The sequence below is a fragment of the Salmo salar genome, chromosome ssa14 (genome assembly GCF_905237065.1).
Source record: "Salmo salar chromosome ssa14, Ssal_v3.1, whole genome shotgun sequence".
NCBI lineage: Eukaryota > Metazoa > Chordata > Actinopteri > Salmoniformes > Salmonidae > Salmo > Salmo salar.
Window position 1 is genome coordinate 14,795,183 of NC_059455.1, and position 27,968 is coordinate 14,823,150.

General features: G+C 45.1%; 1 protein-coding gene across 3 annotated transcripts in view; it reads right to left on the minus strand.

Annotated features, from left to right (window-relative positions):
• Positions 1 to 4,939: 4,939 nt before the first annotated feature.
• Positions 4,940 to 27,968, minus strand: part of LOC106568905 (glycogen debranching enzyme) — a 39,605-nt gene continuing 16,576 nt past the window's right edge. For 2 of the 3 annotated variants that reach the window (XM_014139697.2, XM_014139698.2), the window contains exons 10-34: positions 27,774 to 27,871; positions 27,224 to 27,363; positions 26,250 to 26,437; positions 25,919 to 26,042; positions 24,561 to 24,724; positions 24,022 to 24,123; positions 23,286 to 23,441; positions 21,727 to 21,877; positions 21,343 to 21,467; positions 20,073 to 20,185; positions 19,527 to 19,661; positions 17,521 to 17,651; positions 17,031 to 17,167; positions 16,621 to 16,754; positions 16,202 to 16,377; positions 15,727 to 15,829; positions 15,402 to 15,627; positions 11,674 to 11,794; positions 11,332 to 11,467; positions 11,030 to 11,142; positions 10,712 to 10,923; positions 6,167 to 6,264; positions 5,915 to 6,002; positions 5,636 to 5,769; positions 4,940 to 5,557 (exon numbers count right to left, since the gene is read on the minus strand). In XM_014139697.2, the coding sequence (XP_013995172.2) occupies positions 5,440 to 5,557; positions 5,636 to 5,769; positions 5,915 to 6,002; positions 6,167 to 6,264; positions 10,712 to 10,923; positions 11,030 to 11,142; positions 11,332 to 11,467; positions 11,674 to 11,794; positions 15,402 to 15,627; positions 15,727 to 15,829; positions 16,202 to 16,377; positions 16,621 to 16,754; positions 17,031 to 17,167; positions 17,521 to 17,651; positions 19,527 to 19,661; positions 20,073 to 20,185; positions 21,343 to 21,467; positions 21,727 to 21,877; positions 23,286 to 23,441; positions 24,022 to 24,123; positions 24,561 to 24,724; positions 25,919 to 26,042; positions 26,250 to 26,437; positions 27,224 to 27,363; positions 27,774 to 27,871 (3,423 nt within the window). In that variant the 3' untranslated portion in view covers positions 4,940 to 5,439. Of the gene's footprint in view, positions 5,558 to 5,635; positions 5,770 to 5,914; positions 6,003 to 6,166; positions 6,265 to 10,711; positions 10,924 to 11,029; positions 11,143 to 11,331; positions 11,468 to 11,673; positions 11,795 to 15,401; positions 15,628 to 15,726; positions 15,830 to 16,201; positions 16,378 to 16,620; positions 16,755 to 17,030; positions 17,168 to 17,520; positions 17,652 to 19,526; positions 19,662 to 20,072; positions 20,186 to 21,342; positions 21,468 to 21,726; positions 21,878 to 23,285; positions 23,442 to 24,021; positions 24,124 to 24,560; positions 24,725 to 25,007; positions 25,132 to 25,918; positions 26,043 to 26,249; positions 26,438 to 27,223; positions 27,364 to 27,773; positions 27,872 to 27,968 lie in introns of all 3 variants that reach the window. The other variant, XM_014139701.2, reaches the window with a different exon arrangement.

Consider the following 27,968-nt stretch of genomic DNA (forward strand, 5'->3'; position numbering starts at 1 on the left):
TCCTCTGAGGAGCCTCCACTTGAGCACCATGGTGTAGCTGGAGGACAGCTATTTTCCATTCTATTCTTGACTTCAATGCAAAACCTAGGAGGCTCATGGTTCTCACCCCGGTCCATATACTTACACAGTATTTATGTATGACTTCCGGAGGACGTCCCCCAACCTATCAGAGCACTTGGAGTACGAACTAACATCTTGTCCATCCAAAGGATCAGCGAATGAATCTAGTACTGAAAGCAGAAGCTACAGATAGCTAGCACTGCAGTGCATAAAGTGTGGTGGGTAGTTCACTCGGAGAGAAAGACAATTCAACAGTTGAGAGCGTGTAGATGCGAGAAGGAATTATACGAGAATGAACAAAGAGTTGATGCTGTATGTGGCTGCTATGAAAGTGAACTGTGTGTGCGGGTGATCAGGGATGTATTTTCTACTGCACCGCCTGGTACGGCAACTGCACAAGCCCGCAACCGCAGGGCTTTCCAGAGGGTGGTGCGGTCTGCCCAACGTAACACCGGGGGCACACTGCCAGCCCTCCAGGACACCTACAGCACCCGATGTCACAGGAAGGCCTATAAGATCATCAAGGACATCAACCAACGGAGCCACGGTCTGTTCAACCCGCTATCATCCAGAAGGCGAGGTCAGTACAGGTGCATCAAACCTGTGACCAAGAGACTGAAAAACATCTTCTGTCTCAAGGCCATCACTAGCCAGCTACCACCCGGTTACTCAACTCTGCCCTATATACAGTAACTTTTTCCACACTTTGTAACTCTACAGTCTTATTCTACAATGGATTAAATAGTTTTTCCCCCTCATCAATCTACAGTACACACAATACCCCATAATTACAAATCAAAAACTGTTTTTTTGAAATATTTGCAAACATATTAAAAATAAAAACGGAAATATCACATTTACAGAAGTATTCAGACCCTTTACTCAGTACTTTGTTGAAGCATGTTTGGCAGCGATTACAGCCTCGAGTCGTCTTGGGTATGACGCTACAAGCTTGGCACACCTGTATTTGAGGAGTTTCTCACATTCTTCTCTGCAGATCCTCTCAAACTCTGTCAGGTTGGACAGCTATTTTCCGGTCTCTTCAAAGATGTTCGATCAGGTTCAAGTCCAGGCTCTGGCTGGGCCACTCAAGGACATTCAGAGACTTGACCCGAAGCCATTCCTGTGTTGTCTTGGCTGTGTGCTTAGGGTCGCTGTCCTATTGGAAGGAGAACCTCTGCCCCAGCCTGAGGTCCTGAGCGCTCTGGAGCAGGTTTTCATCAAGTATCTCTCTGTACTTTGCTCCGTTCATCTTTCCCTCGATCCTGGCTAGTCTCCCAGTCCCTGCCGCTGAAAAACATCCCCACAGCATGATGCTGCCACCACCATGCTTCACCATAGGGATGGTGCCAGGTTTCCTCCAGACGTGACGCTTGGCATTCAGGCCAAAGAGTTCAATCTTGGTTTCATCAGACAGCAGAATCTTGTTTCTCATGGTCTGAGAGTCTTTAGGTGCCTTTTGGCAAACTCCAAGCGTGCTGTCATGTTCCTTTTACTGAGGAGTGGCTTCCGTCTGGTCACTCTAGCATAAAGGCCTGATTTGTGGAGTGCTGCAGAGATGGTTCTGGAATGTTCTCCCATCTCTGCAGAGAAACTCTTGGGGACCTTTAAATATGTAGAAATGTTTTGGTACCCTTCCCCAGATCTGTGCCACGACACAATCCTGTCTCGGAGCTCTATGAACAATTCCTTTGACCTCATTGCTTGGTTTTTGCTCTGATATGCACTGTCAACTGTGGGACCTTAAATAATAGGTGTGTGCTTTTCCAAATCATGTCCAATCAATTGAATTTACCACAGGTGGACTCCAAGTTGTAGAAACATCTCAAGGATGATCAATGGAAACAGGATGCACCTGAGCTCAATTTCGAGTCTCCTAGCAAAGGGTCTGAATACTTATGTAAATAAGGTATTTCTGTTTAAAAAAAATATATACATTTACAAACATTTCTAAAAACCTGTTTTCGTTTTGTCATTATGGGATATTGTGTGTAGATTGTTTAGGATTCTTTTTTTTAATCCATTTTAAAATAAGGCTGTAACGTAACAAAATATGGAAACCGGGAAGGGGTCTGAATACTTTCCAAATGCACTGTAGTTTTAAATTTAGGCCAAAAAATGAATGTCTTTGTCGTGTTGTCTTGCAGTATTACTTACCAGCCTTGTTGCAAACAGAATGGATGATTTGAAGTGGATTTTTTAAATACAGGCTTCCTTCTTTTCACTTTGTCACACAGGCCAGTAATGAGTGAATGCAACATTCTTGATCCTCTGTATTTTCAAATATTGTGGTGGCAGCATCATTCTATGGGTATGCTTGTCACTGGGAGGGACTAGGAAGTTTGTCAGGATCAAAATAAATATGAAAAGAGCAAAGCCCAGCTTAAAAGTTAGATTAAACCTGGCCTGTCTTCTGAATACCTAACCCTGGGGATACAGCTTTATTTTTTCAGCAGTACAATTACACACATTTTAATGCCTAAGACACACCATAATGGCAAAAGGTGTTAAGTGATACTGAATGGTCCAGTGTCAGTCCTTAAGAGATATGCAATCAATATTAATTTGGAACAATTCCCCCCAAAATTATTTCACTTTGAAAATGTGGAGTAGGTATGTCATTTTTATTGTTTCTTTTTCTCTTTTCAGGTGTTCTCTACCTGTGTCTTGTCAGTGTTCGGGATTCCCATGATATCTCTCTGTCTTCAATTGATCCTAAAGAACAGGACTAGGGACAGTTATTATACTGTAATAAGCGTTCTTGACATAAGTTTATAAATTGGAAAAATTGTAAAATCTACTGCGGTCTTTGAACCAGGTTTCTCTTGAAATTTGTACTAATAAAAAAAAAGTAGATTACATTTCAATAAATAAAGGTTTTACTGTGTCTAACACAACCTAGAGGGCTAACTGGGAGCTAGTGTACAGGCTACTCAGTCAGTAAAACTATTGTTTTTCTTCACCTCAACACAGACATGAAGACAGACACAGAATAGGTCAGGCTGCAGACTGTTTATATACCGTTCAGTACCATGACAACACTATGTAGACTAGACACACTAAAAGCTAGACGCATGCTGACCAACAAAATGAGGCATCAGATTCACAAGGAGAGATGCATCACATTTAGAGAGGGTCATAGATACAGTGAGGGAAAAAAGTATTTGATCCCCTGCTGATTTTGTACGTTTGCCCACTGACAAAGAAATGATCAGTCTATAATTGTAATGGTAGGTTTATTTGAACAGTGAGAGACAGAATAACAACAAAAAAATCCAGAAAAACGCATGTCAAAAATGTTATAAAATGATTTGCATTTTAATGAGGGAAATAAGTATTTGACCCCTCTGCAAAACATGACTTAGTACTTGGTGGCAAAACCCTTGTTGGCAATCACAGAGGTCAGATGTTTCTTGTAGTTGGCCACCAGGTTTGCACACATCTCAGGAGGGATTTTGTCCCACTCCTCTTTGCAGATCTTCTCCAAGTCATTAAGGTTTCGAGGCTGACGTTTGGAAACTCAAACCTTCAGCTCCCTCCACAGATTTTCTATGGGATTAAGGTCTGGAGACTGGCTAGTATCACTGTGACTCCAGGACCTTAATGTGCTTCTTCTTGAGCCACTCCTTTGTTGCCTTGGCTGTGTGTTTTGTGTCATTGTCATGCTGGAATACCCCTCCACGACCCATTTTCAATGCCCTGGCTGAGGTAAGGAGGTTCTCACCCAAGATTTGACAGTACAAGGCCCCGTCCATCATCCCTTTGATGCGGTGAAGTTGTCCTGTCCCCTTAGCAGAAAAACACCCCCAAAGCATAATGTTTCCACCTCCATGTTTGACGGTGGGGATGGTGTTCTTGGGGTCATAGGCAGCATTCCTCCTCCTCCAAACACGGCGAGTTGAGTTGATGCCAAAGAGCTCCACTTTGGTCTCATCTGACCACAACACTTTCACCCAGTTGTCCTCTGAATCGTTCAGATGTTCATTGGCAAACTTCATACGGGCATGTATATGTGCTTTCTTGAGCAGGGGGACCTTGCGGGCGCTGCAGGATTTCAGTCCTTCACGGCGTAGTGTGTTACCAATTGTTTTCTTGGTGACTATGGTCCCAGCTGCCTTGAGATCATTGACAAGATCCTCCCGTGTAGTTCTGGGCTGATTTCTCACCGTTCTCATGATCATTGCAACTTCACGAGGTGAGATCTTGCATGGAGCCCCAGGCCGAGGGAGATTGACAGTTCTTTGGTGTTTCTTCCATTTGTGAATAATCGCACCAACTGTTGTCACCTTCTCACCAAGCTGCTTGGCGATGGTCTTGTAGCCCATTCCAGCCTTGTGTAGGTCTACAATCTTGTCCCTGACATCCTTGGAGAGCTCTTTGGTCTTGGCCATGGTGGAGAGTTTGGAATCTGATTGATTGCTTCTGTGGACAGGTGTCTTTTATACAGGTAACAAGCTGAGATTAGGAGCACTCCCTTTAAGAGTGTGCTACTGATCTCAGCTCGTTACCTGTATAAAAGACACCTAAAAGACACCAGAAATCTTTCTGATTGAGAGGGGGTCAAATACTTATTGCCCTCATTAAAAAGCAAATCAATTTATAACATTTTTGACATGCATTTTTCTGGATTTTTTTGTTGTTATTCTGTCTCTCACTGTCTCACTTTCTCCCATTAAAATCATAGACTGATCATTTCTTTTGTCAGTGGGCAAACGTACAAAATCAGCAGGGGATCAAATACTTTTTCCCCTCACCGTAGAAGATCAACTCTACAAGGTTTCAGTCACAGTGATACGTTTCTAGTTAGGGATCTAAACTCCAGTAAAAGGCATGGAAGCACACGACAATGGATCAGCACTTGACACATTTCATAGTACAGTACATTTTGATAGTCTTTAAAAGGATCACCAGTGACAGGTTAGCAGCTAAGGCGACAAGATGAACGTTTATCTACCTAGGAGGTAATCTGGTTTCAAAACAGTCGGTCTTCCATCCCTTAGAATACATCACTTTGTCTTTAATACTTCATCTTTAAGTGCGATAACGTTAGCTCATATCTACTGTAACATATACCTTGACAACACTAAGTCAGGTGTCAAATGAGGCTGTGAACTACAATTTCCCAATGCCCTCCACAACAAACTGCAAGTGCTGGTGTTCACATGTTCACTAGGCATTAGCCTGCTGTGTACTTGAGATCCCAGTAGGGTTAGTCCAGAGGGTGTACATGAGGTCCAAAACAAGACAACAAAGACCACACTATGAATGTGAAATAAAACAATGCCGGACTACAAGAGGTCATGAGATCATGGGGCGAGTCTCCACCCTCAGGAAGTGAGATCATAGGGCGGCTCTCCGCCCACAGGAATTGAGGTGTTGTTACATGTCGTGGAGGACTTCCAGCACCGTGGAGATGGACCAGGCCTGGGATTCGCAGCTGAAGGGGCAATTCTGTCCGTTTTCATTGGTCAGCTCTGGCAGACCCTTCCAACTAGACCTGGGGGGTTAGAAGAGACATGGATGGGTGTTCAAATAGTGTGCGTAAATGTGTGTGTGTGTGACTGTGTGCATTTACCTCTCCAGGTGGACATAATGCTGAGAGAGAATGCTCTTCACCAGGTACACTGTCTGGTCATAGGTCTCCTTCCCAAGCTTCTTGGCAAAATAGAGCTTTGCTCGAAGGAAGTACCCAATTGGCCACAGCCACTCCTAAAAAACAAACACGTCATTAAAGCCAACAGATCAATTCAATACAACTTTATTTATCCGCTCAGGAGCATTGCCATAAGAAGGTGAACAAGAACTCCTCATTTAAGGTGTGGTACAACTCCAATCCTGAGTGAGGCACACTTACCGGTCCTTGGTGGTAGTTGAAGCCTCTGGCCACGTTGTAGTTATCGTTGTCCAGGGCGTTGTCATAGACACCACAGTACACCATATCACTGGGGGAGAAATAAACGTGATGTCAGTAGTATACAAGCCAAGAAAATATATATAGAAAATGAATCAGTAAATGAAGAGGAGCCAGGAGCTTTTCCTGACAATATGACCTGAATAGGAAAAACTTGGCCCTACTAATAATGACTAATAGCTGTAGGTATCTTACTCTGGATCCAAGGTCTTCATTCCCAGAGGTCCTAGCAGCTTCTTCTCAGCGATCTCCAGGGCCTTCCAGGCTCTCTCCACCGTGAACAATTCAGGAGCCTCAGGGACAAAATAGAGAAAATACTCAACTCCTTAATACCTCGCAAACTCCACCCCAGTTCTTTAGATTTATATACACCCAAGGGGTAGTCAAGAAAACAATGATTTATATATACACTAGATAAATTACAGGGGGCGCTGTATTGAAGCCACTGCGCCGCCATCTTGGCACTCCCCCACCATTGTAAAAAAACTTATTGGAAGCTATGGAAATGCATTTATTCATGTCTACATTTGTTTTGCCATGTTTATTCTACGCCAAATAAAAATGTGATTCACATAAAATATAAATTGAAATATTTTATCATTTTTGAGTATCACTTCATTTTTTCAAGCATGGTGGTGGCTGCATTATGTTATTGGTATGCTTGACATTGGCAAGGACTAGGGAGTTTTTTTTAGGATAAAACTAAACGGAATAGAGCTAAGCTACCCGCACTGCATGGTCGAAGTGGGAGAAGAAGAGAAGCTCACTCCTAGTCTGTCAAAACTTCCAAACGGTCTAAACCAGGTATTCCCAAACTTGGGTACAATGTCGTCGGGATGCGGCAAAAAAAAAATGTGATTCATATTTTAAAATGATATATATTTCATTTTCAAACCGTCCATTTATATTTTCCAACCTTGCTATACATTTGGGTGAGGTTTTTTTCTTTCTCGCCTGAATAACCTCGTTTCACTGGCAAAAATAAAATGAAACCATCTAGTGTTCAGCGAAATAACAACACAATGTCAAATACAGGTAGCCTAGTCAAATAATTAACATCCAATCACATTAACCGTTACTCTCTCGCGGGAATTCCACTAACGGTCCGTATGTAGCCAAACAGTAAGGCCGCATCCATAGAGACACATACCAGCTCTAACTGCTAGTACTGCTACTACCAGCAGTACTACACCTGCACCTGTCGACGACCCAAGTTGTTCTGCTTCCACGAGCACATCCAATGCTAGCGTCAGTAATTCTACATTTGTTGTTATCCCAGCTAGCATGGACACTGACAGTTGTGAATCTGATGCAGCCGAAGAGCTACTGCCCCCTTACCCGGGAAAGCACCGAACAACAGACAGGGACGTTGGACCATCGAAGAGGTGCAGATATGATGAGAACTACATTGATTTGAGGTTCACTTATATTGGGAGTAGTGCCTTTCCTCAGCCACAGTGTGTTATATGTGCAAAAGTACTATTTCACAAATCAATGAAACCTTCACTCTTGCGCAGACATTTAGAAACAAAACATGCCAATTTGAAAAATAAGCCACAGGAGTTTTTTGAGCGAGAATTAAGATGACTTTCGAGTAGTAAGACATGTATAAAAGTAACAGATACCATTAATAACAAGGGGCTAGAAGCGTCTTATATGGTGAGCTACCAAGCTACCAAGTGAGCTACCAGGCAAGCCTGTCCTAGCCACTATTGTGGAGGACTTAATTCTTCCTGCTGCCACGGATATGGCTGGGACAATGCTGGGGGGAAAGGCCAAAAAAACTATGCAGACAATGACTTCATCAAACAACAAGACGATGCATAAGTGACATGTCAGGAGATGTTTTGAAACAGGAGATGTTTTGAAACAATTACTGCTTAACATACAAGCCAGTGAATTCTATGCGTTACAGCTGGATGAGTCAACAGACGTGGTCGGCCTGGCACAGCTCCTGGTATATGTCCGTTACGGTTATGGGGGGTCAATTAAGGAAGACATCCTCTTCTGCAAACCACTGGAAACCAGGACAACAGCAGAGGATATTTTTTTAATACTGGACAGCTTTGTGACATCAAATGGACTTTGGTGGTCAAGATGTGTTCATATCTGTACTGATGGCGCAAAAGCCATGAAAGGGAGACATAGTGGAGTGGTAACGCGTGTGCAAGCAGTTGCTCCCGACACCACTTGGGTACACTGCAGCATCCACCGAGAGGCTCTTGCTGCCAAGGGAATGCCTGACAGGTTGAAAGACGTTTTGGACACAACAGTGAAAATGGGTAACTTTGTTAAAGAAAGGCCCCTGAACTCTTGTGTATTTTCTGCATTATGTAATGAGATGGGCAGCAACCATGTAACGCTTTTACAACATACAGAAGTGTGCTGGTTATCTGTTTTTTCTTGCCTGAATGATCAGAATCTAGGATTACAGGGACTCTCCACAACTATATTCAATGTGCGGGACAAAATTGAGGCTATGTGTCACGGGTGTCGTTGGGTAGAGATGACCAAAACGCAGCAGGAATGTGGATGCTCATCTTGAATATTTATTAAACACAGAGAGCACGGAAAAAATAACAAAACGAAGAACGACAAAAGACAGTTTAACAGGCTATACTCACAACAGCAGTGCTAAAGACAACTACCCACAAAATCCCCAGGTGAAAACAAGCATCTAATATATGACTCCCAATCAGGAACAACGACGTACAGCTGTTCCTGATCGGGAGCCACACAAACCACACAGAAATAGACAGGCTAGAAAACCAACACTAGAACATATACTCAAACCCCAGACTACATAAACCAAACACCCCTTTAATAACACACACAACCCCAACCATACAAAACAAATACCCTTCTGCCACGTCCTGACCAAATTATAATACAATTACTCCCTCTGCTGGTCAGGACGTGACACTATGATTAACCTGTTTAGGATAGGGGGCAGTATTGACACGGCTGGATAAAAAACGTACCCGATTTAATCTGGTTACCACTCCTACCCAGTAACTACAATATGCATATACTTATTACATATGGATAGAAAACACCCTAAAGTTTCTAAAACTGTTTGAATGGTGTCTGTGAGTATAACAGAACTCATTTGGCAGGCAAAAACCTGACAAGTTTTCAGGCAGGAAGTGGCCTGTCTGACAAGGTGTCGTTCTTCTTGTCTCTGTTTATTGAAGAGTGAGGATCTTAGCTGTCCCGTGACACTTCCTACGGCTGCCATAGGGTCTCAGAAGGCGGCAAAAAGCTGAATCGTGGCTTTGCAGGCTCTGGCTGAAACAAAGTAGCGCGTTTGGGTAGTGGCTGGTTACAGTACTGTGAGACTCAGGCGCGTGTCCGCGTTGACCGAAAGCTTTGTTTACTTTCCTCAGTTTAGCTAAATGGACATTCCCGGTCGGAATATTATCGCTTTTTTACGAGAAAAATTGCATAAAAATGGATTTTAAACAGCGGTTGACATGCCTCGAAGTACGGTAATGGAATATTTAGATTTTTTTTGTCACGAATTGCGCCATGCGCACGACCCTGATTTACCATTTCAGATAGTGTCTGGGACGCTTACGAACAAAACGCCGCTATTCGGATATAACGATGGATTATTTTGGACCAAACCAACATTTGTTATTGAAGTAGCAGTCCTGGGAGTGCATTCTGACGAAGACAACAAAAGGTAATCAAACTTTTATAATAGTAAATATGATTATGGTGAGTGCTAAACTTGCCGGGTGTCTAAATAGCTAGCCCGTGATGCCTGGGCTATGTACTTAGAATATTGCAAAATGTGCTTTCACCAAAAAGCTATTTTAAAATCGGACATATCGAGTGCATAGAGGAGGTCTGTATCTATAATTCTTAAAATAATTGTTATGCTTTTTGTGAACGTTTATCGTGAGTAATTTAGTAAAATGTTAGCGAATTCCTCCGGAAGTTTGCGGGGGTATGCTAGTTCTGAACGTCACATGCTAATGTAAAAAGCTGGTTTTTGATATAAATATGAACTTGATTGAACAAAACATGCATGTATTGTATAACATAATGTCCTAGGGTTGTCATCTGATGAAGATCATCAAAGGTTAGTACTGCATTTAGCTGTCTTCTGGGTTTATGTGACATTATATGCTAGCTTGAAAAATGGGTGTCTGATTATTTCTGGCTTGGTACTCTGCTGACATAATCTAATGTTTTGCTTTCGTTGTAAAGCCTTTTTGAAATCGGACAGTGTGGTTAGATTAACGAGAGTCTTGTCTTTAAATAGCTGTAAAATAGTCATATGTTTGAGAAATTGAAGTAATAGGATTTTTAAGGTTTTGAAAATCGCGCCACAGGCTTCAAGTGGCTGTTACGTAGGTATAAGAGCTCTTTGTCACTTCCCACGAGCCGGGTTGTGACAAAAACTCACACTCATTCTTATGTTTAATTAATGTATCATATAGTGTGTGTGTGTGTGTGTGTGGCAGGCTTACAATGATGGCAAAAAACTACATTTAAGAGTGCGCTGACCCTGGTGCTAGAGGGGGTACACAGCTGTAAGTTGAATGTTCGAAGGTGTATGGGACTATAAAAAGTTTGGGAACCACTGCTGTAGATCATTGCAAGAAAAGGGCTAAGGACCAGTCTTGGGGTCAATTCCATTTCAATCAGTCGATTCTGGAAGTAAACTGAAATTCCAATGACAAAAAAACAGGAAACCGGGCATGAGCTGATGCCACTCTGATAGCAACTCACCACCACCATGGCGATGCAAAAGTTGGGCCTGAGCTGGTAGTCACACCAGGGACTGGAGGCTCCGTGGCTGTCCTTGTAAATGCCTCTCTTGTGGACCAGGTCGGGGTGCTTCTCGTCGGGGTCATTCTCGTCGTGGGACACATAGAAGTTCTTCTCAAAGTTGACCTGGATCTTATGGTTCCAATCCTCATAGGACACCTTCAACTCCTTACCTGCCAGGGGAAACAATCATAGAATAACAATGTTTTCATAATGTCTAATTAAAGAAAGGGAAGTCGGGTACGCGTGTGTGTGTGCTTGTGCCCAGGCAGCACTCACCGTCCCTGTGTATTTTCATGGAGCTGTGTGGGAACAGGCCCTTCTTATGGAGCTCCACCAGCCAGCGCACCACAGACTTACTGAGGCCCACCATCTCCACCGCTGACCCATCTCTGGAGACACACAACCAGGGACATGAGTCAAATCAGATCAAATGAAACATGAATTCATTGTACATTTACAATAGCTTAATATTTGAAGAATACTACGTTTGCCTCACAGTTTGGTTTACATTGTGTTTTATTGTATTGTTTTGTATTCTATTCTATTATATTGGTGGTCTATGATGACAAAGGTCTTACCTGGGTGTGGCGGGCATGCCCTTGTTGCGAGCTTTGTCACTCTCTCCCATTTTGTCCATCCACGTTCCGCAGTTGAAACGGTTGCCGCCGTACACAAAGCCAGTATAACGATTCACTTTGGCCACGACATTGAAGCCTGGGAGCAAGGAGAATAATAATATACCATGTTTGCTGAAATAAGACACCAGGACAATGTTCACCATAAGAAAAAACATAACAACCAACTAGAGCTACTTTAGGGAATAACCGGGGCCCAGAAGGTAACGTAACCAGGAAAAACTCCTGGTCCTACTTATTAACTCAAAGTGTGACGGCAAGCGGAGGTGACCGTGGCAGACTCACCCTCGTCCTTCATGTGCATGTCGATATTTGGTCCGGCGTTGCGCTCTCTGAAGTCGATACCCTGCATGTGACGTGTCATGGCCTCATGGATGACATCACAAAGGGGCTGTGTGAAGGAGAACTGAAACACACGAGGATGACGTTAGACTGTACCCCTGCTTGATGTCCTGTAGGTATTTGTGTGGACATGTGTGGATTTATGCACAATGTGTGTGGGTAATATGTGCGCATGTGAGAGTGTGTGAGAGAGAGAGAGATGGGAGAGTGTGTAAGTGAATGTATTTATTAGGGATCCCCATTAGCTCTCCCTCTTCCTGGGGTCAAAACACATTAAGGCACTTACATTACACATAAAACAAAAGATAAAACAGTACATCATATAACATTATTACACCACTACATATCTACAATACAAAACGTATAATACCACCATACAACAATATTACAATGTACGTGTGTGTGTGTAGATTGTGCTTATGCATATGTGTGTGGGTGTATATACTGTATGTGTACATGTGGGAGAGTGTGTGAGAGAGAAAGATGAAGCGTGTGTGTCTGGGTGTGCATTTATGTGTTAATGTATGTGTGTGTGTGTGTGTGAGTCTAGGTGTGTGTGGGTGTTTACATGTGTGTGTCTACGTGTGTGAGTGTGGGTGTCTACATGTGTGTGTGAGGGTGTCTACATGTGTGAGTAGGTGTCTACATGTGTGTGTATATATGTGTGTGTGTGGGTGTGTACATGTGTGTGTGTGGGTGTCTACCTGTGCGTGTGTGTGTGGGTGTCTACATGTGTGTGGGTGTCTACACGTGTGTGTGTGGGTGTCTACACGTGTGTGTGTGTGTGTGTGTGTGGGTGTCTACACGTGTGTGTGGGTGTCGGCATGTGTGTGTGTGTGGGTGTCTACATTTGTGTGTGGGTGGGTGTCTACATGTGTGTGGGTGTCGGCATGTGTGTGTGGGTGTCTGCATGTGTGTGTGTGGGTGGGTGTCTACATGTGTGTGTGTGGGTGGGTGTCTACATGTGTGAGTAGGTGTCTACATGTGTGTGTCTATATATGTGTGTGTGTGGGTGTGTACATGTCTGTGTGTGTGGGTGTCTACATGTGCGTGTGTGTGTGGGTGCCTACATGTGGGTGTGTACGTGTGTGTGTGGGTGTCTACACGTGTGTGTGGGTGTCTACACGTGTGTGTGGGTGTCTACACGTGTGTGTGTGTGGGTGTCTACACGTGTGTGTGGGTGTCGGCATGTGTGTGTGTGTGGGTGTCTACATTTGTGTGTGGGTGGGTGTCTACATGTGTGTGGGTGTCGGCATGTGTGTGTGGGTGTCGGCATGTGTGTGTGTGGGTGTCTGCATGTGTGTGTGTGTGGGTGGGTGTCTACATGTGTGTGGGTGTCTACACGTGTGTGTCTACATGTGTGAGTGTGGGTGTCTACGTGTGTGTGTGTGGGTGTCTACGTGTGTGTGTGTGGGGGTGTCTACGTGTGTGTGTGTGGGGGTGTCTACGTGTGTGTGTGGGGGTGTCTACGTGTGTGTGTGTGTGTGGGTGTCTACACGTGTGTGTGTGTGTGGGTGTCTACACGTGTGTGTGTGTGTGGGTGTCTACACGTGTGTGTGTGTGGGTGTCTACACGTGTGTGTGTGTGTGGGTGTCTAAACGTGTGTGTGTGTGTGGGTGTCTACACGTGTGTGTGTGTGTGTGTGGGTGTCTACAGTGTGTGTGTGTGTGTGTGTCTACGTGTGTGTGTGTGTGTGTGGGTGTCTACGTGTGTGTGGGTGTCTACGTGTGTGTGTGTGTGTGTCTACACGTGTGTGTGGGTGTCTACACGTGTGTGTGGGTGTCTACACGTGTGTGTGTGTGGGTGTCTACACGTGTGTGTGTGGGTGTCTACGTGTGTGTGTGTGGGTGTCTACACGTGTGTGTGGGTGTCTACACGTGTGTGTGGGTGTCTACACGTGTGTGTGGGTGTCTACGTGTGTGTGGGTGTCTACACGTGTGTGGGTGTCTACACGTGTGTGGGTGTGGGTGGGTGTCTACACGTGTGTGGGTGTGGGTGGGTGTCTACACGTGTGTGGGTGTCTACATGTGTGAGTGGGTGTCTACACGTGCGAGTGGGTGTCTACACATGTGTGTCGGTGTCTACACGTGTGTCGGTGTCTAAATGTGTGTGTCGGTGTCTACACGTGTGTGTCGGTGTCTAAATGTGTGTGTGTGTCTACATGTGTGTGTGTGGGTGTCTACATGTGTGAGTGTGGGGGTGTCTACATGTGTGAGTGTGGGGGTGTCTACATGTGTGAGTGGGTGTCTACATGTGTGAGTGTGGGTGTCTACATGTGTGAGTGTGGGTGTCTACATGTGTGTGTGTGTGTGTGGGTGTCTACACGTGTGTGTGTGGGTGTCTACACGTGTGTGTGTGGGTGTCTACATGTGTGTGTGTGTGGGTGTCTACACGTGTGTGTGTGTGGACATGTGTGTGTGTGTGGGTGTCTACACGTGTGTGTGTGTGTGTGTGTGGGTGTCTACACGTGTGTGTGTGTGTGTGTGGGTGTCTACACGTGTGTGTGTGTGGGTGTCTACACGTGTGTGTGTGTGGGTGTCTACGTGTGTGTGTGTGTGTGTGGGTGTCTACGTGTGTGTGTGTGTGTGTGTGTGTGTGTGTGTGTGTGTGTGGGTGTCTACGTGTGTGTGGGTGTCTACGTGTGTGTGTGTGTGTCTACACGTGTGTGTGGGTGTCTACATGTGTGTGTGGGTGTCTACACGTGTGTGTGTGTGGGTGTCTACGTGTGTGTGTGTGGGTGTCTACACGTGTGTGTGGGTGTCTACACGTGTGTGTGGGTGTCTACACGTGTGTGTGGGTGTCTAAACGTGTGTGTGGGTGTCTACGTGTGTGTGGGTGTCTACGTGTGTGTGGGTGTCTACACGTGTGTGGGTGTCTACACGTGTGTGGGTGTGGGTGGGTGTCTACACGTGTGTGGGTGTCTACATGTGTGTGTGTGTGTGTGTGTGTGTGGGGGGGGTGGGTGTCTACACGTGTGTGTGTGGGTGTCTACATGTGTGAGTGGGTGTCTACACGTGCGAGTGGGTGTCTACACATGTGTGTCGGTGTCTACACGTGTGTCGGTGTCTAAATGTGTGTGTGAGTGGGTGTCTACATGTGTGTGTGTGGGGGTGTCTACATGTGTTTGTCTACATGTGTGTGGGTGTCTACATGTGTGTGTGTGTTGGGTGTCTACATGTGTGTGTGTCTGGGTGTCTACATGTGTGTGTGTCTGGGTGTCTACATGTGTGTGTGTCTGGGTGTCTACACGTGTGTGTGTCTGGGTGTCTACACGTGTGTGTGTCTGGGTGTCTACACATGTGTGTGTGTGTGGGTGTCTACATGTGCGAGTGGGTGTCTACACATGCGAGTGGGTGTCTACACGTGTGTGTCGGTGTCTACACGTGTGTGTCGGTGTCTAAATGTGTGTGTGTGTCTACATGTGTGTGTGTGGGTGTCTACATGTGTGAGTGTGGGGGTGTCTACATGTGTGAGTGTGGGGGTGTCTACATGTGTGAGTGGGTGTCTACATGTGTGAGTGTGGGTGTCTACATGTGTGAGTGTGGGTGTCTACATGTGTGAGTGGGTGTCTACACGTGTGTGTGTATGTATACATGTGTACATATGGGCGTGTGAGAGAGAGAGAGATTAAGAAAATGTGTGTGTACTGTATGTGCATTGCTGTGACCTACCGGAGTGCCAGGGGCGTGGGGCTCGGAGTCGTCATGGGGGTACATCCTGACCACGGGGGAGTGGAGGATGGCAGTGCCCTCGGGCACCAGGGTACAGTAGTCTTGGATGCACTGCAGCCACCACCACACTGCGTCACGGCAGTTGTAGCGAGCACCGATGCCCTCGCCCAACAGGTTGGGGATAAGACCGTGTCTCAGGGTGCCTGCAAACGCCAGGATGATGTTTCTGTTCATGAAAATAAACATTGAATTAACATATACAATTGTATGAAATGATACCTAAGAAGTTCCATTTGGATACTAGTGCAGTACAGGGCACAGTCACCTAGCCTCCAGGTGACGACCAGTGACCAGCATGAGTCCACGCAGAGCGATAAAGGTGTCACGGCCCCAGCAGCGGAAGATTCCAGAGGAGAAGTGAGGCAGACCTGTGAAACAGGACGGTAGAGATGAATAAAGGAAGCAGATGTTCGAACACAGCTGAAATTCAAACACCAATTCTCAAATGGTACAGAGATACAAATAGGACTTTATCAGCTGATAGCCACTGAACTGGTCATGAACTGAAGCTTAAAGCGTCGTTTCAGTAAAATACCAAGCGGCAATGATAGGTTGTTTTGATGATTACCAGGAGACTTCTAAACACCAGTTATTTGGCTACTCAATGTAGTCCAGCATGATGATTATTATAATTCGTTTCCAGAATATCAACAGAAAAATATGATGAGTTATTTGGGTGGCGCCCCACCAGTTTACAGTAGTAGAATAGACGAATAGACACGAGTTGTTGCTAGGCAGACCTGCGGCCAGGGAGACGCAGCACTGCTCCTTCTTGCCGGTGTCCTTGTTGAGGCGGTAGGGGACGCCGGGTAGCGCCAGCGACAAGGGGGGCAGAGCCGGGAAACTGCCAACACCACACATCTGGACCGAGCCCAGAGCCAGCAGTTTGACAAAGGTGGAGCCGTTCTGGACAAAACTGAACAAGAGAGAAACACAGAGAAAAACATGGTTTTACATGAAAACTATTGTGCAGAAAAACACATAAGTTGCAAAAAGAATGTAAATAAGGTTTTCGGCACATCCTTAAAGGTGCAGGGCCTTTTTAACACGAAATACTACATCTAATTTAAGTATCTTCCAATTGTTCTATTGCATCATTTTCTGACTGTATGTTGAGTGTGTGGATAACATTTATAGGGTTGTTTCTGTGGGGACATACCTGGACATCTGGTTGAAGGTGGTGTCCAGGGCCGTGGTGTAGGCTCCCACTAGGATGGCGTCAAAGTAGCAGGGGATGAGGTAGCGAGGGATGTGCTTCAGATAGTGGAACATCCCTTTGAGCCACTTCCCCACCTGGAAACATGTCGGACAACACATGCTATATGGAAAACACCAACCTTGAAAATGACGACCATGGAAAATGGTAACAGTGAGTGAATCCTCATCTTACTGCTGTTAGATTTAAAACTCAGGTCTTGGACCTTAGATGGGCAGAGTTGTAGGATGGATTTCCTTCTATTTGGCATCATTATTGTCAAGTTCATCAGACCGTCTTGGCAGTATACCTTGTCATAACGAATCAAGAGGGATTCATTAGGTTTGAATTACTGTCACTCAAACCGTGCTCACCTCTCCTAGAGCGCCACCACGGGACACCAGCCTGTTGCTGACGTAGTCAATCATCCAGTCCCCCTGTCTCAGGTTGTCACACACCGGGTGGCCCAGGTCGTTCTTGGGACGAATGTCCGCCATCACTGACATCAAACCTGTATCAAAACAATGAATCAGATTTTTAATGTCTATGTCAAGTTTCATTCAACAATATTCTCATGTGTACAGATGCTCGTACGCACAGATCTAGGTTCAGCTTACCAACCCAAATCCTAACCTTAACCATGGGGGGTGGAAAGATATCTGACCCATTATCAGTGGTTAGGGGCAACTTCCACAATGTGCGCTGACCAGGGTTGGGATCAATTCACTTTCAAAATCAGTCAATTCAGGAAGTAGACCGCAAAATTCTCATTTCGATTTCAATTTACACTGAATTGACTGAATTAAAATGGGAATTGACCCCAACCCTGGTGCTGACTGGACCCCCCCTCTGTATGTACTGTACCTTGCAGGCCACCGTACTTGAAGCTAGTCCAGGAGGGGATGTTGTAGCAGCCTCCTCCTTCCTCCTGCTCCTCAGAGTCACAGCGGAACAGCAGCATGTTCATGTCGGCCAGGGTCAGCTTGGACATGATCCTGCATGGGGATAGAGGACAGGGTCAGTTTGGACATGATCCTGCATGGGGATAGAGGACAGGGTCAGCTTGGACATGATCCTGCATGGGGATAGAGGACAGGGTCAGCTTGGACATGATCCTGCATGGGGATAGAGGACAGGGTCAGCTTGGACATGATCCTGCATGGGGATAGAGGACAGGGTCAGCTTGGACATGATCCTGCATGTGGATAGAGGACAGGGTCAGCTTGGACATGATCCTGCATGGGGATAGAGGACAGGGTCAGCTTGGACATGATCCTGCATGGGGATAGAGGACAGGGTCAGCTTGGACATGATCCTGCATGGGGATAGAGGACAGGGTCAGCTTGGACATGATCCTGCATGGGGATAGAGGACAGGGTCAGCTTGGACATGATCCTGCATGGGGATAGAGGACAGGGTCAGCTTGGACATGATCCTGCATGGGGATAGAGGACAGGGTCAGCTTGGACATGATCCTGCATGGGGATAGAGGACAGGGTCAGCTTGGACATGATCCTGCATGGGGATAGAGGACAGGGTCAGCTTGGACATGATCCTGCATGGGGATAGAGGACAGGGTCAGCTTGGACATGATCCTGCATGGGGATAGAGGACAGGGTCAGCTTGGACATGATCCTGCATGGGGATAGAGGACAGGGTCAGCTTGGACATGATCCTGCATGGGGATAGAGGACAGGGTCAGCTTGGACATGATCCTGCATGGGGATAGAGGACAGGGTCAGCTTGGACATGATCCTGCATGGGGATAGAGGACAGGGTCAGCTTGGACATGATCCTGCATGGGGATAGAGGACAGGGTCAGCTTGGACATGATCCTGCATGGGGATAGAGGACAGGGTCAGTTTGGACATGATCCTGCATGGGGATAGAGGACAGGGTCAGCTTGGACATGATCCTGCATGGGGATAGAGGACAGGGTCAGCTTGGACATGATCCTGCATGGGGATAGAGGACAGGGTCAGCTTGGACATGATCCTGCATGGGGATAGAGGACAGGGTCAGCTTGGACATGATCCTGCATGGGGATAGAGGACAGGGTCAGCTTGGACATGATCCTGCATGGGGATAGAGGACAGGGTCAGCTTGGACATGATCCTGCATGGGGATAGAGGACAGGGTCAGCTTGGACATGATCCTGCATGGGGATAGAGGACAGGGTCAGCTTGGACATGATCCTGCATGGGGATAGAGGACAGGGTCAGCTTGGACATGATCCTGCATGGGGATAGAGGACAGGGTCACGTAACATTACAACACACATTCACCTTAATGGGCACAGCTGGAGACTACAGACTCCCACTGAGCAGTGTGTTGATCAGTGTGTTGATCAATTCCTCACTATACAAATATATGACCATCATTAAAAAAACATACAGATGTAGGATTTTAATTTGAGCAAGTTTGCTACAGCAGGAAAATAATCCTGCAGCAGCAGGACATGTCAATTATTATGCGGATTATAATTAATGGACATTTTTGGTACGGGTTGACACATTTTTCGTGAGGGAAAATCAAGTCTGAAATTTCAAAGTGGAAATTACAAACTTCAGAAGCCTTTTTAAACTTCAAATACAATACAGGTTTTTAATTCCCTGCATTGCAGGAAAGTTCCCCTGCAACAGGATGATCAAATTAAGATACAACATCTGTACTATACATTTTCAGCACTTTTCCAATAGACATGGTGTGCGTGCAAAATGGTGTGTTTGCAAAGCAGCTGTGTGTGTGTGTGTGTGTGTGTGTGTGTGTGTGTGTGTGTGTGTGTAGCGGTACATTTGTGTGCATGTGTGTGTGTGTGTGTGTGTGGGTGCGTGTGTGTGCAAGCGTGTCTTTGTGCGATGTATACTCACTGTGCCAGGGGTGTCTCCAGTATGGTTGGTGTGTGCTGGTCGGGCAGACTGCCAAGCTTGTACTTTGGGCTGAATTGGATCAGGTGATGTCTGATGACTCCCACCAGCTCTTGGGCCCTGGGATCCAGACTCACCCTGATGAGGGAAACACAGACACATCTCAGAGGGAAACATATTGCCTGGTCCCAGATCTGTTTGTGCCATATGCCTGACATGAACATAGAAGTTGTCAAGACAGCATAAACAGATCTGGGACCAGGCTAGGAGACATACAGTCTGCAATGCTGAAGAGATTTCTCGGCCAAAAGGTTTCTTCCTTCAAGACGGATTTGAACCAGCGATTTTACAGTCCAACACTCTACCAACTGAGCTATCGAATGGGTGAAGAGTTAACAGTATTACCTGTGAGCTGTGAGTAGACAATATGAGGCCAAACTGGCCAAAGAACATCCCCACCCCTCACTAACATTTGTGTGTGTTTTACAGCAGACTTTCAAATTCTATTCAATGTGTGGGTATATTGGGCTGCTCATCATGACCTCTAACCTGAAGGCGATGACGCTGCCGGGGGTGAGGCGTTCGAAGACGATCTCCTGGACAAACTCACTGCTGCCCTTAGATGTCACGCCTGCATGTTTCACAACGCCACTGTCCTTCAGCTGGGGTGACAGGGGACACAAAAGACCATTGTTGAATCAAGTTTCAATACCACACAAAACAGTATCAAGGTCCACAATGGGGTATTGAGAGGAGAGTTGAGGACAATTCTGAATTGGCTTTTGCTGGTCTATATCAATTATGTATGTAAACACTGGATTGCTGATGCTAAGTATTGACCAGTGAGACGCTTTGAAGTCACCGGTTGGCGTTATTGGCACTCCCCAGAAGAAGCAGAACTCCATAAGAGTGAATGGAATTCTACAGCATTGAAATCAAATGTTTTAAGGACAAAATTACATGTATTTAAGTATTTTGTTGTTGTAGTAGTGGGGACAGTAAAATTAGAACTTGTACTTTTTATATACAAAAAAATTATGCTTTAAGGAAAATGTTTGTATATATATATATCTTTTCATTTGACATGTTAATGTTTAGCTAACATAATTTAATACAAAAATATGCATTAAGGCATCTGTAATAGAATAAACATGGCAAAAACAAAATGTAGACGTAAATAAAGATGGGGGCAGCAGGTAACCTAGTGGTTAGAGTGTTGGGCCAGTAATCGAAAGGATGCTGGATCGAATCCCCGAGCTGACAAGGTAAAAATCTGTCGTTCTGCCCCTGAACAAGGCAGTTAACCCACTGTTCCCCGGTAGGCTGTCATTGTAAATAAGAATTAGTTCTTAACTGACTTGTCTAGTTAAAATTTTAAAAAACTATTTCTATAGCTCCCAAAATCACTTTTTTTTTTACAACGGAGGAGTAGCAAGATGGTGGTGATTTTTTGTCTTCAAAAAAGCAGCACCTGTTAGTCATATAGTGTAAATCGTTGCAAAAACATGCCATTAATCATTACCAAATGTTTTACTTTAACTAAAAAGCAAAAAGTACATTTAGAGAAGCAGATAACACTGAGTAAATAGCTATGGAAACTAAATGGCATTCAATAGAAACTCACAAACAAGCCAGACAGAATACAGACACAATACCAGCTTGTGAAACGTAACCGGATGCCGCTGAAGCAGCTTGTTTTTCAAGACCCAGTCTGAGAATGGATTTGTTTTGTTTGAGAGGAAAGACTTTACATCTCAAGCCCATTGTGACAGGGGGCCTAAACAACTGTAATTACCCACGTTCCCCGGCGTCACCTTACCTGGATGTGCTCCTTAATCTCCACAGTGTACTCCGGCATGCCGTTAATGTACTTCTCACATTTCTTGTAGGTGCCGGCTTGCCTGTCGATGACACGCGCCTCAAGAACCACCTCATCAATTTTACCTGAAGACGGAGAGAGATTAAGTTGATTGTGTTAAAATAGTAGGTCCTGCATCCAGGTCAGTAGTGTTCTCAAGTCATCTCCTGTGCCTCTCTTGCCATTTGTTCCAACAATACTGGTTAGGAACTGATCCCTGACCAAGATGTCTGCCATTATCAGCACATTCTAAAGTTACGAAGATGAATGACATAGGCCACTCTAGTATTATTGTATTTCTATGGATGGTCGTGTCCTGTTTATGGTAACAGTGAAGCATCATACCAGGGATGAACATGGGTGGAACCTCCTTCCTATACTGGTGGTGTTTGGGATTGTGGAAGGCAGTGCGACACACGGCGACCACAGACTGGTGTGTGCTGGGACAGTGACGTGTCACCGCCACAACGTCCTCGTCCACCTGGTCCACGTACACCTAGGAAGGGAACAGAGGAAATAACAAGCACTGTTACACATAACTCTTATCATGCAAATACATGTATACATTCACCAAGGTTATTATAGAAAAAGGAAACTAAAAATAATCATGAAAAGACTATTTAGTAAACCGAAATAAAATAACAAACGTGTCTTTTGGGAGGCATTTCTATTTTGTTTTTATATTATTTAGTTTCAGTGTTGGGGACAAAAAGTAACCTGTGTGTGGGAGGCTAACAGCCATTTATGTGTTGGATAGTTTCTGTTTTTGGGGATGTCACTTCAAGCTACTGTGGGGCAGTAATACATAAGGTGATGAGTTATGTGATTGGTTAGATTAGGTTTAAAGTAGGGCTGTGACGGTCGTGGCATTTTGGATGATGGTAATTGGCCAGCCAAATGACCGAGCTCAATGTAAATACCGTTCGAATAGCAAAAAAGACAGACATTTTATCCTCTCCTTCACTCCTGACTGCATGTGCTGCCATAGAAATATAATGAATAGAACGAGCATCCCCATTTTCATTTTATTTAACTAGGCAAGTCAGTTAAGAACAAATTATTATTTATAATGACGGCCTACCCCGGCCAAACCCTAACGACGCTGGGCCAATTGTGCGCCGCCCTATGGGACTACCAATCCCGGTCGGTTGTGATATAGCCTGGAATTGAACCAGGGTCTGTAGTGACGCCTCGAGCACTGAGATTCAGTGCCTTAGACTGCTGAGCCACTCGGGAGCCTGATACATTCAAGTCAATGAAGGCATAATGGGTGGACTGGTGGCCATTGCGAGTGTACCCATAGTAGCAAAGTCTTGCATCGCGCTCATCTCAATGGGTGCGTTTCTCTGCTCAGACGTTGCGGACACCTGACCGATCTTACAACACCCAGACGGGTGTTTTACGTACCTTTTAACCACATCATGGTCACGTTACCCTGCTCAGACATTGCATGCATCAACCAATGGTTGCGTGCCATGTCATTGACCGTGCAGTCGGACACCAGACTGCTATAACATAAAGTGGTTAACTGATACGTAAAATACTTATTTGGGAGTTGTAAGATCTGGCATGCATTAGAAATGTCTGAGCAGAGGAACACGACTGACATGTTATAGCAATTTTGTTCCCGACTGCACAGTCGATGACGTGGCACAAAACCATTTACTGATGCATGCACCGACTAAGCAGGGGAACGCGATCAACATCTGCGGTGCCATTCATGACAATGTCATCTCGCTGAGTCACCACACTAGATTCAGAAGCCTGACAACCCAATTAGAGAAAAAAAAAGCTAGAAACCCCCATTCGATTTTTGTTTGCTAATTATTTAATTTCAGTTTACTAACTCGTTTTTTCATGATTAGTTTTCATTTCAGTTTTCGTTTACTCCTCCACACACCCACCTGGTTAAAGCCCTTGGAGGCCAGATCCTGGTGCATTTTGTTGAGGGCCAGCTTGCCGGCGATAATACCCGTCTTCAGGTTGACCTCACCGGGGGACGAGGCCTTGGCGTCAGGGTTCCACTTGGGGTAGAAACGCTCCTCCTTCACCACTGAGATCTACAGGCAGACACGCAGAGGAGATGGTTACTAAACAGCTTAGTCATTCATTCTCCATGGCTATTTACTGTACAATACTACTATAGTACCTACTATCATTCTAAACTTTCCTTTGGCTTTATACTTAAAGGGAAACTTCACCATTTTTCATCTCCAGCACCACCCCAACATCAACATTATGTGAAAATGGTGCGTTTCTATGTTTTGTAGTAAAAAAAGATAGAGGAAGGTAAGTGTTTCCAACAACATCATCGGTGTGCATTGTGTGATTTTGACCAATTGTGAGTAAGGTATTGCTTAATAATTGTCTACTAATTGGTTAACGATGTCATTGTCAACACTTTCTCTATTTTTTTACTGCAAAATATAGAAACACACCATTTTCACATACTGGAGATGATGAATATGAAGATGACATTTTTCGAAATGACCCTTTAAAGTGATTTGAGATATATATGGTGATGCTATAGTGGTGTATATGCAATTAACATATGCAAATATCAAGACAAAAGTCATTATACTCTCATGACAGAGAAAAGGTGTGAGTGTGTATGTGTGTTTGCGTGTGTCTGTGTGTTACCTGGTGGGGGACCATCTCATCATATCCCCTGGTGCTGCCAGAGCAACAGCAGGCCATTGAGACGATGGCAGAGCTGGGGAGCGAGTCGTATGCAGAGCGGAGCTGGAACATAGACAACAACGAACGGAATTGACACAACCAGGTTTGTGGAGCTCTCCTTTTTTTTTCTTTTACTGGGGGGGGGGCAATGTTCCCGTTTTAGTGAACAGGGAGACAGCTCCCCCTGTCTCACTGGAGTTTCATATAGCACTGGATTTGAACCCAAAGTTCATACTGAAATCAACCAGGTTCTGAACAGTGTGAAGCCCCTATATCGTTTAACAATATGTTTCAATGTACATACTAGCATATCACTTAGAATGCACGGCCAGTATATTTGCTTCATTCTAGGTAGTATGCTAGCTAGTCTGCATACTGAAACATTGCCTAGATATGTTTTACAGCAATGAACTAGCAATGGCCACTATAATGCTGTGCTGTACCCGAATAGTGAAATTCATGAATAGGCTACCTAAATAGGGCACTAAAGAATAAGGTACCTGGATGGGGCACTCGTTGTCGTGGGTGACATCCAGGAACATGGCGTGGGCGATGCTGGGCACCAAGGGCCGGAGGCTGGGCTGGACAAAGGCTCCGACGGGCTCCCCTCCGTACCTGTACACCAGCCTGCCCTCCTCGTGACTGTCCCCTGCACTCATTGCCTCTGGAGGGACCAGGTAGAGGGAAAGAGAGGTGAAGAAGGGATGTACAGTTATCCCACTGTATTACTTTGTCGTCTTTTCAAACACATACGATGCCAACATGCAGGACTCGAGAATGCCCGTTTATGCCATTTTTCCTTCAAAGATGCAGTGATGCATTAACCTGGTCTCAGATCTGTTTGTGGTGTCTCACAAACTCCTATGGTCATTCATGACAACGACCAAAGGAGTTGGCAAGGCTGACCAAACCAGATCTGGGACCAGACTAGCGGTGTGTAGTCCTACCTCTGATGAGTGAGGTAATGCCTAGCTTATTTACAAAGACATTGTCCAGGTCCTCGCTGCCCGTGAACAGCTCAGCCACCACATACAGACTGGGCATCGCCACACGAGCCACGTCCAACATGTACTACATGTCCACATCCACAGGCCAGTCAACAAGGGGTTAAATCACAGAGAGAGGGTGGAAAGAGGGGAAGGAGGGGGTATAGGGTTAGATTGAGGGAGGGAGGGAGGGAGAGAAAGGATGGATGAGGGATAAGGAAGACGAAGTAGAAATGCAGGGCGGCGGCAAAGCTAAACAGGAGAGGAGGTTAGTATGGAGGAGTGATGGATGGGGGAGGAGTCAAAGTGCAAAAGAAAACATGCCAAAACCCAAAACAGAGACCAAACAAAGAGACAGAAAATGAGAAGAGGACCGACAAAGGGTTGAGGAAAACAACCAATTATAAAGGTCAAAAGGTCAATGAGGTGTTTAGACCAGGAAGTAAACGACAGGTGATATGTTTAATGCAAAAATGTTAATCAGACAGAGCAATAGTATGTGAAGTATCAGGAATGATGAATGAAGGGTTGTAAATGGGAGTAAGAGATGTAGTGAGAGAGACATGCAGAAAGAGACAAAAACAGAGATTTAGTGTCATGCCAAAGCAAAACATGTTTGGTAACACTTTATTTTACAGTCCTAATATGGTACTTGGCGTTTACTCAAAAATGATGTGGTAACCAACGATACTTTCTGGTACTTACATTGAAGAAACGGGTAACAGATTATACAAAAATGTAATTATGACGTGGTTTAAATACACATTTTCAATGTTAGTCAGTAAACACCAGATATGTCAAATAAAGTGTAACCTAGGGTTTAACCCCCACCACTCCAGTGCTTTGTCTACTACATGTTAACATCCGGGTACCTCTGACAAGACTGGTTATCCCCAGGCGGTTAACAAACACATTATCAATGAGCTCGCTGCCTGTAAAGAGCTCCGCGATCACATACAGGTTGGGCCTGACCGCCCTGGCTGCTGCCAGCATGTGCTACGGAAGGAGAGTGGTTTCAGTAATGACATTGTTTCGTCCCTTTACAGCAAATGATCACTAACTTTATTCATACATCAAGTGTATCAATTGTTACCTTGGAGGATACTTACATGCAGTAACGCTGTGTTTCATAGAGAGGGGTATGGTATGGGCTACACGGATTGTAATAACAAACTAAAATGGCTCAGACTGAATGGAATGTACCTCAGCCACGTGCAGGGGGGTGGAGTGACAGTTGTCCAGGCGGACTCCCGCGAAGTGCTTGGCTGTGATCTCTGTGTACTTCTGCATGTGGGCCCACAGGTAGGGGCAGTCGTCGGGCTTGTCGCCATAGCGAAGCTTGACGCTGTCGCCCCAGCAGATCAGCTCTCTCCTGATGTACACGTTGGAGCCTGGAAAGACGAAGAGGCATTCGTTTCTTGACGTTCTCAGGGACTGGGTCTTTAGTAACACTGGGAATGATATTTACATAACACTGGCTCCCCCTTGTGGAATGATTAGGTTACCACTGGAATGGCATTGCTATTTCCAGCTTTAAAAAAAAAAGTATTTAAACTTTATTAAACTAGGCAAGTCAGTTAATAACAAATTCTTATTTACAATGATGGCCTACCCAGGCCAAACCCTAATCACGCTGGGCCAATTGTGAGCCGACTCTATGGGACTCCCAATCACGGCCGGTTGTGATACAGCCCAGGATCGAACCAGGGTCTGTATCGACGCCTCTAGGAACTGAGATGCAGTGCCTTAGACCGCTGCGCCACTTGGGAGCCTCCCCGAGTGACTCTCTGAAGTCTAAACTAAGCATTCTATATCACTTAGGCTACACATGGTAAGATAGCAGTTGAGAGTGACTGGATCATGCATCTCCAGACTGTTTGGGTGCCAATGACCCATAGAGACACACTGATCTTTGCCCTGATGAAATAAGTGAGTGTAAGGTATTATCATCTTCCTTAGCTGAAAGCACATATTGTAAGTTGATCTGGATAAGAGCATCTTTTTAAATGATTATAATGTCAAAACAAATTTACTAAGCACCAACATCCTCAGAGCTGGGGCACAGTGGATAAGTCAGTCAAAGACTGCCAGAAGTGGAGATACTTTTGTTGCTGCCCTAAGTGCCAGTCGCGTACAATTTGTGAGAAGTGAATGAATGTCAAATAAAAAGTGCAAACCAGGCTCAGCAAAGTTTCTAAGAGGGTCGTCTCCCATCACCCAGCCGTTGTGAGCCAGGAAGTGACAGGCCTTGTCTGGCTGGTCCATCATCTTCAGGTCATCCTCCAGGCTCGTCTCCTCGAACGGAAAGGTAAAGTATCTGTCAACACACACACACATTTATTGACTTGGAACCATAATGAAACGTGAAAACAATGGATTGTATTTGCATGTGCATTACTGCTTCGGCCCTGAGGAGGGAACTCCTGTTGAAATAAGTTTAGCATGATAAAGTTAATCTGCCTCTTCAACATTACAGTCATAATACTGTCGACCTTGTTTCTAAAGCAGTTTTTTATATTAATGTGAGTGAAATAAACTAGGTCATGAAACATTTTAACATCTACATACAGTCAGCACACAGCCTACCTCAGTGGCATTCAAACTTTTTCAGCGAGGACCCCATATTTTCAGCCAGAATTTGGCTATATATATATATATATATATATATATATTTATATTTTTTTTAACAACCCCACTGCAGTTCCCCCGACCCGACCACTGGCCTACCTGGGAACAATAGGGTCTTTCCTGGTGACGGGGCCCAGTTTGGGTCCATGGTCAGCAAGGCGCTCATAAACTACATTTCCCACAATGCAGTTAGTGGCCTGAGTAGGAAAAACGAAGCAGAACAAAGAATTGTAAAATGGATGGACTACATTATCCAGACATGCATATGGAGCATACCAAAGCTACTGATGTGTG